Genomic DNA, 12,500 nt, shown 5'->3' with positions numbered 1-12,500 from the left:
GCTGCCCCACTTTTTAAAACGTCCCGAGTAGAGGTCAGCAGCACACCATCCCCACTATAAACAGTGTTGGTAGCGCACTGCTTTCCCCTCCTGAGACGCCGGATGGTAGACCAGAATCTCCTCGAAACCGTAGTGGAAGTCTTGCTCCATGGTCTCACCGAACGCCTCCACGATCAAAAACACAAAACCTCTAATATTATTTAGTGTGACCTGTTTTGTGACACCTTTAAGCTCTTAGAGAATCACTTTGCTGGAACTAAAACACTTTTTTGTGTCAGTCTGAATTTATTTATTTATTTTTACTAAATTAAAGTTTTATGCATGGTTGATATGAATGAGATGTCAAAGTCCAAAAGATGTTGAAGAAATCCTTAAAATTTCCATAAAAATATATTTAATAAAACTCTTTATTTGTTTTTTCTCTTCTTCTTTTTTTTTTGCTCCTGTTGTGAAAGTAACTCCTGTTGTGACATCACAATTTCCCCCAAAAGGGACGATAATGGGATTTTCTATTCTGTTATAAAATGTCTAAAAACACTGATCTATTAGTTAATAAAGTCTGGATGCTCAGAATCAAAGAAAGCTGATGAAGCTCCTAATGTGTGTTGTTATTTGTTGGTGTGAAATGGAAACAGTCAGAAACACACCGATGCGGCCAAACTGTAAAGTTCACACGCAATAATCACCAGACAAGTGGAAGAAATAACTTTTCTCTTTGCCCTCTGGTGAAATAATCCCAGTTTGTGTGAACTCCGCCCTTCTGTAGCTGAGAAGTTGGGAGTGTTGGATCAGGGCAGAGAGGAGTTTTCCCTCTGACGCCGCCTCGGTGTCCTAAACACTAGCGGAGATCCGTACAGGAACCACACTCCCATCTCTAAAAGCTCCTCGACCTGTTTGCTCTCTGCAGAGGAATAAAAATGAGCAAATACACTCGATGGTGTCGAGAACCCACTCAAGTCCAACCAACAGGCCTTTTCAAAGGAAAACATTTAGAATGAACGAACGTGTTCTTCCCCAACAGACCCTTTCTAACCCTTCCGATAAGAGGCGGGATCTTCCAGCATCTTATCAACAGCAAACAGAAGAGGCGGAGCAACATCTGCATCCACATCTCACAGTGTCACATTTACTTTACAGTATCGCTCGTGAGAAGCGTGCAGAATAAATCCTGAGGGAAAGAAATCAGATTTTGAGGCTTTGTTTGACATAACTCAGACAAATAATACCAACAGAGGGCTGTGGTGGCTATTCCACAGCAGGTTTCTATTTCCAGCTGCTTATTTTCTCTTTCTAAACCCCAAACAAATGCTGGTTTATTGTTAGTAACTACGTGTGCTTTTATCTGGGCCTGCAAACTCGTTTATGGATGAGAACATGCATGAATGAGGTGCACATGCATGTGTTTTACGTGAGTGATGTCCCAGTGTGACAGGATCATCTCCTCCCGCCTCCATCTGAGATTAAATATCATCAGAGATTTTTAATTTGGGTGGATTGAGCCGCCGTAGCATCTCATCTCCTCTACGCGCATTTATTCCTGTCGGTTTTAATAATAATGATGGCGGAGGTCAGGGATCCGGTGCAGCGCCTAGCCACGGTGGCATCTGGCCAAACGGGAAAGGTGTGATTGGATGAGAGCTTCCAGGTGAAAGTGGGGCAGCAGACTGGTGGGCTCGGAGAGGAATGAGGGAGATGGAGTGGATGTGAGAGCTTTCCCAGGAAAACGGGATTAGACTTACGTCGATGTAGTTAGCATTAATGTAGTCTGAGTTGGGATCTCCCAGCAGAGGGTGGAGCTTCACTCTGTGGCGGTCATCTGAGGCAGACATGAACAAAGCAACCAAGGAATGACCAAAACGATGACAAAAACCAACCAGGTGTGGGTTTAAATGTTCTCCTGGCTCCTTACATCCCAGCAAGGTGTCACACCTCCCTTTGGTTTTGTCCTTCTTCTTGGTGCAGTCCCAGCCATCAAAGAAGCTCTGCAGGGACAGAAACACACACCGGATGTCAGGGTCACAGTCTCTTACACAAAACCACAGCTGCTGCACCTTTTGTGGGTACAACTTATAGGAGCCATCAGCAGGACTTATATGAATAAATTATGAGCAGGTTTTTATGCTTTATGCATATTAAGGATGTAAAGAAACCATCTTACAGAGAAATAAAGTCCTGAATCAGAGATTCCAGGTTTTTGCTGCAGATCTCTTCTTCTGCTGCTGAATCCCACGCTGTGTCAGAGAGAACTCATAATTCCATGTCTAACTTGGAAAATTGCTGAAATTTTCACCTAAACCTTGATCGACTTCGTGGAAACCTGTGGTTTGGTGCGAGAACCCGTTAGATTTGTGGACTCCAAAATGGAATTTGCTGTTAAAACTTGTGAATCAAGATTCTCTGCAGATGCGGTGCAAAAAGGAAGGTTTGGTGCTTTTTGAATTACCTCCATGTGGTCCAAGAGGACCAGGAATGGCAGAATGTCTTACAATTTAAGGATGGTTCTTGGACATCATTCAAGTTTTGTTGCACTTAAAGCAGAAATCCAGAAGTTTTTCCTCATCTAGAGGCAGAAACTATATATAGTACCTTAACTCGTTCACTGCCAATGATGACCAAAGTCGTCATTTGCATGTTTTTACTGTGTGGGCATCGGAACGAGCCCCCGCACCGTGAGAACAAACACCTCAGCTCTGAAGCCGATCTTCATCCGCGTACGTCACATGATCATGAAGCAGACCATCCATGTGTTAGGAGATCGTTTTGGGCCGTTCCTGTGAAAAAAGTGAGGCACGAACCGGAAAAGCTTCTGCCGACCACAATTCAACTACAGATTATGAACGAACGGATAACGCTCGAAACGCGCGGATTCTTCCTGATGTAAGAGGTGAGTCTCTGCTTTGTTTTGGTTGTTTTGGTGTCGACATCATGCTAGCGCGCAACGTTCTGTGACTCTTAAAAAAACTGTAAAAACGGTGAGAAACGCTGGCAGCGAAGGCCGTTACCGATCATTCAGATGCGTGCACCACTGGAGCTAAAACACATGGATTTAAGGTGATTATTCTCACACTATGGTTTGTGTTTGTGTTAATAAACATATAATTTCTTTTTAAAGTCTCACTTGGCTACATGAAAGCCCAGCAACTCCGCATCGGTCCGGGTAATTGTGCAGACACGTGCACGCTCCGTTGCCAACATCTGTATGCAAGCTGATGTCTAGCACTATTGGCTAATGCCAAGATGCACTCATTAAAATTGCACAGAGCTCTACGGGACGGGAGGCGGGTTTAGCAAAAAAGAGATGTCTTACCAACATAATATCACAGAACACGGTGAGACGATCACCTTCACAGATGTAAACCTAACCCTAAATCACAGAAACAACACAGCCAAAGCAGCTCGTCGAGTCAACCCGTTTAGTTTTATCTCGCTCCGCCCGCCTGTGTCTACCTGCTCTTCGCTTCATAAAAACAGCACATTCATACCGACTTCAAAGGTAGATGTTTCCCTTTTAAAAATGCAGCTTTATTACGGTCGTAGGTTTTATTTGGGACTAGCTCGTTTTGAGCATAATGAAAAAGTGAGGCAGCTCTCACGTGATCGTTTTAGATCATTGCAGTGCTCGCATTTAGTAAACAGGAATCCAACATGGCGGTGTACTTGGAGTCTGAAAAAGCAACGATTATAATTTTAACACCTTAAAAATGTCTGAATTTGTGAACAAACATGATTTTCATGGAAACGTGGAGCTGCAACACTGTCGTCGCTGCTGCTCTGAATCCATGTTGCCCACACAAACGCAGATGGTGAGAGACTTCGGTGCTGCAGCTCATGTCCTCGATGAGAAGAGGAACAACGCTGCGTGACAAAGCAGTAGTAGTGCTACACAGAAACATTTAAAAGGCGCTTTACACTTAGTTTTTTTTTTTTTATAAAAGCACATACTTCATTTTACAGCCTTTCTCAGCAGGCCCTTCGGTTATAAGCCTGTACATTTATAATTCATTATTTATTTATTTGTAATTTATTATTATTTAATGTACACGAGTGGGGTCAAGTGAAACATTTTAATCTTAGTTTTCATTTATATTGTGTATTGTTATGTCAGTGCTAAATAATTATTTCCATATTTTTGTAACAGATTTATTGCGATGCCTTGATTTTAGTGAGGTTAGTACACATCGTAGCCATAAATAATACAACATGCCACCCAGCTCCTGGTGCAATCTACTGTCATCTCCCGCCTCGACTACTGCAATGCCCTTCTAACTGGTCTTCCAGGCTGTACTGTGAGACCTCTTCAAATGGTCCAGAACGCAGCGGCGCATCTGGTCTTCAATCAGCCAAAAAGAGCACACGTCACTAGGGATGCAACGATACCACTTTTTTCCAAACCGATACGATACAGATACTTGGATCTGAGGACTCGCCGATACCGATTACCAATACCGATACTTCTGCCACACAAAAAAATGCAATAATTTGGAATACAGATTTTATTTTCTTCTCTGTTTTCAACAGGAAAAGACTGGGAGGTAGATAAAAAGTAAAATATATGAATGGAAATTATCACAAAACTAAAATATTAGGGGAACAGAAATGACAAGTTACAGTGAAGCCATTTTCAAGCAACTGCATTGTTATCGGTTCCTGGTATTGGTTAACTTTTACCGATACCGATACTGGTATTGGTATGGGTATCGGTGCCGATATCGATACCAGTAAATGTTTTTAACCTGTTATGGGAATCTGGGGTCATTTTGTAAAGCACTTTGAATCACACTTTGTTTGAAAAGCGCTTTAGAAATAAAATTTGATTGATTGATTGAAAAATGAATGCAGTAAAATAAAATATATTTTAATAAAAAATTCATTAATTATTTTACAAGCAGAGAGCCGCATTAGATGGACGAAAGAGCCGCATGCGTTCTATTGTGTGGTGAAGCAATACACTGCTTCCCTTGTGCAAGGAAAGTGCACGTTGATTGGTCAAATTCATCACGCAAAGCTGATGTTGGCTCCTCCTCTGCCATGATTTATTTCCTTCACTCAGGATGTCCCTAAGCAGAAAAAATTCAAAGGATAAAATAATGCAGTATGGCTTGGACAAGTAACTTTAATTTGGTTACTAGTATGGAAATAGTAACGCGTTAGATTAGTCGTTACCAAGAAATGATGTTGTAACGCGTTACTTAAGATCCTCCAAAGCCGTCAACGTTCTTACCTCATCGGCTTTTCAAACTAAATTCCAGGAATCTTCTCTATGTCCCAAACCAAATGCAATGTGTACATTTTACATTCATATTAACCATTATGGACCTTAAGTAACACTTTAGTTATTAATCAAGATCAATAACCATTATTGTTTTTCTGGTTTGGGTTCACTGACAGGTTGAGTTCTCTGTGTTTCTGGATGCGTCTGCATTTCAAATATTACCATCTGATTTTATCCAAATGACTGAGGTCTCTATTCAGGTAGAAAACTGAGTCAACATCGCAATCTTTTCTATTTCTCTGAAGGCTAGCATGGCCACAAAAAAAAAACCTGAACTAAAGATTATCTGCTGATCTGGAAGCATGACAAAGCAAAAACTTCACCTCATGAGGGTCCACAAGTGAATCAAAGGAGCAAGAAAACTGCTGAAGAAAACAAACAACTCTTCTGATTCTGTTTGCTGTTTTTCTTTTTATGTTTATGAAGGAAGTTTGTGGTAAAATAAAATAAAATTCTGCCCAAGTTTGAAGAAGGAGCTGAAGATTACAAAGCGGTTTCCTCCGCAGGCAGCCACGAAGCAGCCAAATCCTGCCTGGGATTACATCCTCCTCCTCACTTTTCCTCCCGTTTCATGCCGTCCCTCTATAGGTCTCTCTTTCTGAATCCCTAACCCTCCCTCCTCCCTCCATCGCTTCCTTCCCTGCCCACCTCTCCCCTCGTATTTTTCTTCCCATTCTGACACAAGATGGCTGAACGCTGGTTTTTGTCTCTCCCACCCTGCAGTTCTCAGGAGAGAGCCAAGAGGCAGTGAAGGGAAAAATAAAACAAAATAAAAAGCAATAAGAGACTGGCAGGGTATTGAAAGGAGAAGTAACACCAGGACAGTGCTGGATAGGAAGATTACACAAAATGAGTCTTAGTCTTAGTGAGGCTGAGGATTGCTGCCATCCCAAAACAACTGCATGGGCGTAACTCAGTAGGGCCCATGCGAACACTGTTTCCCTTTCATGTGCTGTGAGTTAACGTACACTTTAGTTTTGGAAGAAATAGAGATTACTGATGAGGAATTACTCGCCAAACCAGAAATTCTAGCTAGCATCAAAGCTAATCGCATCTTAAAAAAAACCTATGTGTCTGATATAAAATATGTGGAAGCGTACTTCTATCAGCATGAGGAAAAAAGCGCAACGTCTTGTGATAAAGAGAATATTTCTTGATATAATGCGATGTGACTTGTTGTTTTAACTAAAAACTTCCCATAATGACATTAAATAAAAGTAATTTTGATGAGAAGGTTTCCCGTAATAACGTGTTTAATATCGCGTCATGACTAGGAAGATCGTAACAGTGAAACGGCAATACAGGTTGTGGTGTTGTTCCAGTTGTTGGTGTTGATCTAAGAATTACAGAATCTGCAGTCATATACAGAATGGGGGGGGGGGGGGGGGGGGGCTCGCTAGTGCTCTGTCCGCCAGCTCTTCCGCTATGGCGTCAGATGGGTGCCAAAATGCGTGCACGCGGGTCCACATCGCGGGTGCGAACGGGACTCGCGCGTGGAAGTTTGAGCCTCTCGAGTGAAAATATACATGGCGAGAGGTCATTTGTACACTGAGAGGGAGCAAACTGTGTCTGTGAGCGCACAAGGATGTGCACAAGTGACAAACTTGAACTATTAATACCTTAGCTGTTGTCCACTTCAGCTCTTACTGGATTCACAAGCTAGCCAACCAAGAGCGCAAGTTTGTCACTTGTGCACATCCTTGTGCGCTCACAGACACAGTTTGCTCCCTCTCAGTGTACAAATGACCTCTCGCCATGTATATTGTCACTCGAGAGGTTCTAACTTCCACGCGCGAGTCCCGTTCGCACCCGCGATGTGGACCCGCGTGCACGTGAAATACGCGTGCACGGGTTTTGGCAACCATCTGATGCCATATTCCACTCACACACCATTGCCGAGGAATCAGACTGATAGCTTTTGATGCCGACAGAAGATGTATTAAGTGGAACCGGAGAAAACCCAAACCAGTGCTTTAAGTGGACCAGCACCTCACACACTGGGACTTTTATCTAGCGTACGTCTAAACACACCAATACTCTTTCCAGACATCAGTCGAAATCTGTCCATCTCTGCCTCCCACGCCCTAATTATTACGATGAAAACCCGTTTAAACAACAAACTTTTTCATTGTAATGAGTTTTTGAGATATTGCTAGAACAAGTTATTCTATTGTTAACTTTATTTTTTATATTTTTTCATATTCCTAAAATATAACACTTTTCTGGAAATAAGAGGCCCAGAGCCACCTTTTGAACATGTCCGCTCTTCATATTGAGATGAGAGTTGTGTGGTCGGCTAGCTTGCGAATCCAGTAAGAGCAAGTGGACAACAGCTAAGGTATTACTTGTTCATACGTTGAAGGCCCTGAGGTTTCACTTCAGCTGTAAATATGTGTTTAAATGAGAATAATTATTCTTCCAAATCTTTAGGGTAGTTCAGAGTTCTCCAATAAACCGATGTTAAAAGAAGGTTTCTGCAGTACGACAGCAGCAGCCACGCACGCCAGGCTTCAAACAGGCTACAGTAAATTCTTGATCAATGTTTTTACAGAAAACAGGTTTTCTTCGGGGAAATAAAAGCCCATGCCTGCAGGGGGAGTGTAATATAATAGTCCTCATCATTTTCCTTCATAATAGCAAAAGACAATCCATCAAAAACACACACTCCTAGCGCAGAGAAGGGGGAAAAAAACTACAAACAAAAAGGTGTGTATTGATTTTTAGAGTGGAGTGTGTTTTGGCCAAAGGGGAGCGTTTAATGAGCATACAAGCAGAGTTCCAGAGGGGGACACCATGCACCAGAGACAAAAGATGTGTGCTGCTCTTCATCAATGCTACAGGCCGTGGGTGACAGAGGTGGACTCCTCCCCAAGGTGCAAGCTCAACTCTCAGCTGCAGTTGTTTCACTTGGTAGTGGTACTCAGAGATCTGGGGCCTCCTTTGTGGTACCTGAATCCTACAACTACAGAGAAGAAAGACCGCGACAACACTGGGAGATGAAGGGGGATTCTGTCGGTGCTTAGGGGACGATCAGGAAAAACTCCAGCAGAGAGAAAAAAACACACCAATAAAATCCTAAATGTTTATACCAAACAAAAAGTAACATCCAGGGCCTTTTTTAGAGTTTCTGACAGACAGAAGCTAAACAAAGACTCAGGATACGAGGAAAAACATGCCAACTATGTACATCCTTTTGGTTTTGCTTTTATAAAAGAATTACCAATTTTATCTTTAAAAAATGCATTGACTGCTCAAATAAATGTAAGATTTGTTGGCGCTTGGGAACCGTGAATTTGATCTTTAACTTTGCAAAGTGTCATGAGCCGGGGTGAGTACTCCTGTTCTCTTAACCATCTGTGAGTCTCTTGCCAGGAGAGGGAGTGGCCCAGCTGTTCCTGATCAGCAATCAGCAGGGTGCTTTCCTATTTAAGGTGGATGGTGGACACAATTCGACGCCGGAAGATTGCCTCAGTTTTGGTAGTAGCCAGCCACTCGTGTTACCTCTAGTGTTCCTAGGATTAATGTTATTCGTAGTGTTTTTTGCTCTTATATTGGATTTACCCTTCTTCAGGATTCCTGTCGACCTCATTGGATACTGACCTCTACTCCAGGATTTAGATATTCACCACACGGACCAGGATTTGGATATCCAGCACATGGACCATATCACCACCCTCCATAACCCACCTCTCATCTCACCCAGTGCCCCATCCACCAGGACGCCCCGCTTCTCTCCACCTCTGCTCCCTCTCCTGCGCTTCCCCCGGCTCTCTACCTCTCCCTCCTCCAGCCAACACATACACCCACCACAGTAGGTCTGCTGAACACCTCTGCCTGCCTACAATGGATTTTGAAACCAGAACCTATGCTCACCTGTGTTCTCCCTCCTCCAGACGCTGAGCTGTTGTTGCAGTTCCAACCACAGACTTATCTGTGCATCTTAAGTTCCTCCTATAAAATTTATTTTTTTTCCCATTTTCCATGTATTCTGCATGTCTTGGGTTAAGTACCTTCCTCCAAACATGACACAAAGTTGCTAAGAGCGTCACGGATGTTTGGTTTTAGTGAGATTTGCAGATCTAGAGAAGGATTATGACCACATCATGCTGTTGAAGTATGTAGCGCTATGATGACTCTTAAGGACTATCTGGTCCATGTACAGCCAACGAAAAAGCTGAGTCATAGTTGACAGGACAAATAGGAGAATATCTCCCGTTTGGGTTTTGGTCGGGCATAACTCTCATCTCTAATCGTGTTTATGGGGTTCATAGACGGGCCTCGAGGAAAGGAGGGTGTCTGGTTTGGGACATTTCAGCGTCTTATCTCAGTTTTCACAGATCGGGATCCATTTGACATCTTCAAGCCATGACCTTCTGCATAAAATGAGCATTTCAGAACAAATGGGATAAGACAGCCACTTCAAATCACAGGCCATTTTTCTTCATCGGAAAACGATCCGTCTAAGTTAGGCGTGTGTTCAGATATCCTTGTTCATAACTACTGGAAGGAGGACGAAGCAGGTGGACTTATGGATAGAGACGATGAGTCCATAACACAAAATAATCAATTTAATGGTTTTTCTACCAGGATATAATTTTATAATGAGACCAGACAGTTTGACTATAGAAAGATTTTCCTAATATGAGAATGTATTTCATATATAGATTAATCTTTATCAGCGGCTATTGCTGAGAGCATATGGATGTTCTCAGACCTATACAGGATTCATTATGCTTCAGATGGCTTCTCTTTATGGAGCAGATGCCTACCATATATCATATGGATGTGGCACATCTAAGGTAAGTAATGCTGAAGAAGCTAACCTTCATTAAAAGCTGTTGTTTTTCCTCTCACACACTCAGCTCTGATCCAAAACTGGCCCAACAGAAGCCTCATTTTCCATGAATCTGTCTTCGTAACATTTTTCAACCCTATCAACAGTGCGCCTTCTCTTAACAAGTAAACAAGCTCAGACCCTTCCAGTAGCTTTTTAGCACTAACAAGGTTGCCAATTAAGCTCAAATCTTTCTGTTAAGAAAGTCCCCAGAATAGAGAGGAACAAGTCTAAAAGGTGACACTTTTCGGCTCCACCAGAACCCCCCACCCCCAGAAAAAGACTGTGCTGAATTAAGGCTTGTACAAATTATGGCTTCAGCAGATGTGAAACTTTAAAAATACAATTTAAAGTTAGGTTTGTTCCATGGAAACAACTCCATTTGAAGTGAGGCTCTAAACATTGCATACATAAGAGTGAATGCTGTCCCAGCTCACAGATGGACACAGAGAATGTTCTTTTGACAGATTTAGCTCCGTAGGTCAAGTTCGCACAGTGAGATTTGGAAAATGAAGATTAACATAACGGTTTGTGCTTAATGGGCTCGATACACGGGAGGCGACAAACGACCGCGATCAGCGAAATTCATCGCTTTTATTAACTGACACACGGGAGGCGACCCGTGGCAGCGGCCAGCGGTAAAGCTGTCGACGTGTTCTGTTCCATGGCGAAATCGAATCTTCCGTTGTTTTGTTTGGCTGTTTCAGGTTGGAGGGAATTAAGGTTATTTAAGCGGTTCAGAGTTAAAAAAGCGGTAGAAATCTTACTTCTGATTTTACTTTTGATTATCAACTTCTCCTCCATGTTTGTTCAGAGGTGTACGGAGCATCCTGTCGGCTCATTGGTCAGTGAATGAAACCTCCGTTGATTGGTCCTCGTCCGAGCGACAGCGATGAAAAGTAGAAAATATTTCAACTTTCTGGGATCGCGTCGCTGGGTCGCCTGTGCACGAGTGCAAAATTTCACACGCCCGTTTTTCGCGTTTCGCTCAGTAGGAGGGAGACCCGCGATTATCGCTTTGTCGCGCATGTCTCATTGAAAATGAATGGAAGAGAGGCGACGTCGCCTCCCACGTATTGAGCCCGTTACAGTGTGTGGTATACAGTCACACGGCAAAGACAACACACCACCGTCCAACCACTTTCATGTCCAGACATTCCCACGTCAGACAGGAAATCTCACATAACAGAAGTTAAACAGAGGAGGTGGATAAAGAGAGGGATTTGGATTCCCCTCGCTTCATGCAACATGCTCTTGTCATCTCGCTCGCTGAGCGGCTCCACGTATTCAACAGTACACTTGTCCTCAAAATCAGGTCAAGACAATTAAACATGTTGGCTGTGACTGGAGCAGTCCCAACATGCTTCTGAACAGACCAGATCGCCCTTATCACGTCACACAAACTCACTTGGTAGTGGCACCAGTTCAATTCAATTCAATTCAATTCAAAGATACTTCATTAATCCCAAAAGGAAATTAGAGTTTCAGTACACACAATTCTGAGATCAGACATACATACATAGGCATAGACACATGACAAGAATTGGAGACTGGTCATTCGCAACCCGAGTCGCGCTACCTTAATAGAGATCAGAGGGTTACATGAGGATAGGTTCAGGTGGAGGGAAAAAAGGCACTTCAGAGTTACTCTCCACAGGGAGGGCAGCTTTGCTATGCAAAAAACACCTCAGACAGAAATGCAACAGACTTCAGACATTACACAACATAAGTGTCCACTAGGTGGGGAGGTAGGGTTGGAACTGTCCTCACATCAGTGCATGCAGCCATGATAAGCAGCACTCGTCACCTCCGTTTGGACAGGGGAAGGAGGTATTTGGGTTAGAGAGCACAGTGACTCCTGGAAACGATTCAACGACCTTCACCGGTCGCAGTCCTGCCCAGGCTGGGATAGGGAGATATAGTTACCATGGCAATGGCAGCATTCCACATTTCTTCTGGGGGGGAGTATTCACTTCAGCCTCACAGGCTCAAGGGCACCAGATTCAGATAAGAACTTGTTTTGGGTCCAGACAGAGATAATTTCCTCTCTATCTTAAAGTTCTGTTGGTCCTCAACCCCTCTGAATGCAATAATGGCGTAATTAATCTATCCCAATCCGTGCTGATCCGTCAACTTTCTCCTTGATGGAATCAACCTTCTGTGCCAGAGTCTGAATCTCAGCCAAAGTTCCAAGCTTACGACTCATCTCGACAATTATATGAGTCTGTGCGTTCACAGCACGGTGTAATCCATCCCTGAGCTCCGGGATTGAGCCAATATTCCTCGACAGCTCATTAATTTTCCGGTAAGCCGGGTAACCGCTCAGGCCAAACAGAACGAAACCTGACACCAACACCACGAATATCCAGACGTCTTCAGAATCCTCTACAGACA

The 12,500-nt window shown here is 43.2% G+C and overlaps 1 protein-coding gene across 4 annotated transcripts in view; it reads right to left on the bottom strand.

The window, feature by feature from the left end:
• Positions 1-12,500, bottom strand: part of ptprub (protein tyrosine phosphatase receptor type Ub) — a 337,198-nt gene that overhangs the window by 45,501 nt on the left and 279,197 nt on the right. For all 4 annotated transcript variants that reach the window (XM_070551690.1, XM_070551691.1, XM_070551692.1 and 1 more), the window contains 2 exons: positions 1,910-1,982; positions 1,740-1,816 (listed from right to left, as the gene is read on the bottom strand). In XM_070551690.1, coding sequence (XP_070407791.1) covers positions 1,740-1,816; positions 1,910-1,982 — 150 coding nt within the window. The remainder of the gene's footprint in view (positions 1-1,739; positions 1,817-1,909; positions 1,983-12,500) is intronic.

This window comes from Nothobranchius furzeri, chromosome 5, assembly GCF_043380555.1.
Source record: "Nothobranchius furzeri strain GRZ-AD chromosome 5, NfurGRZ-RIMD1, whole genome shotgun sequence".
In the NCBI taxonomy this organism is placed as follows: domain Eukaryota; kingdom Metazoa; phylum Chordata; class Actinopteri; order Cyprinodontiformes; family Nothobranchiidae; genus Nothobranchius; species Nothobranchius furzeri.
Note: the sequence above shows the minus strand (reverse complement) of the source record. Positions and strands in the feature narration are given on the sequence as shown.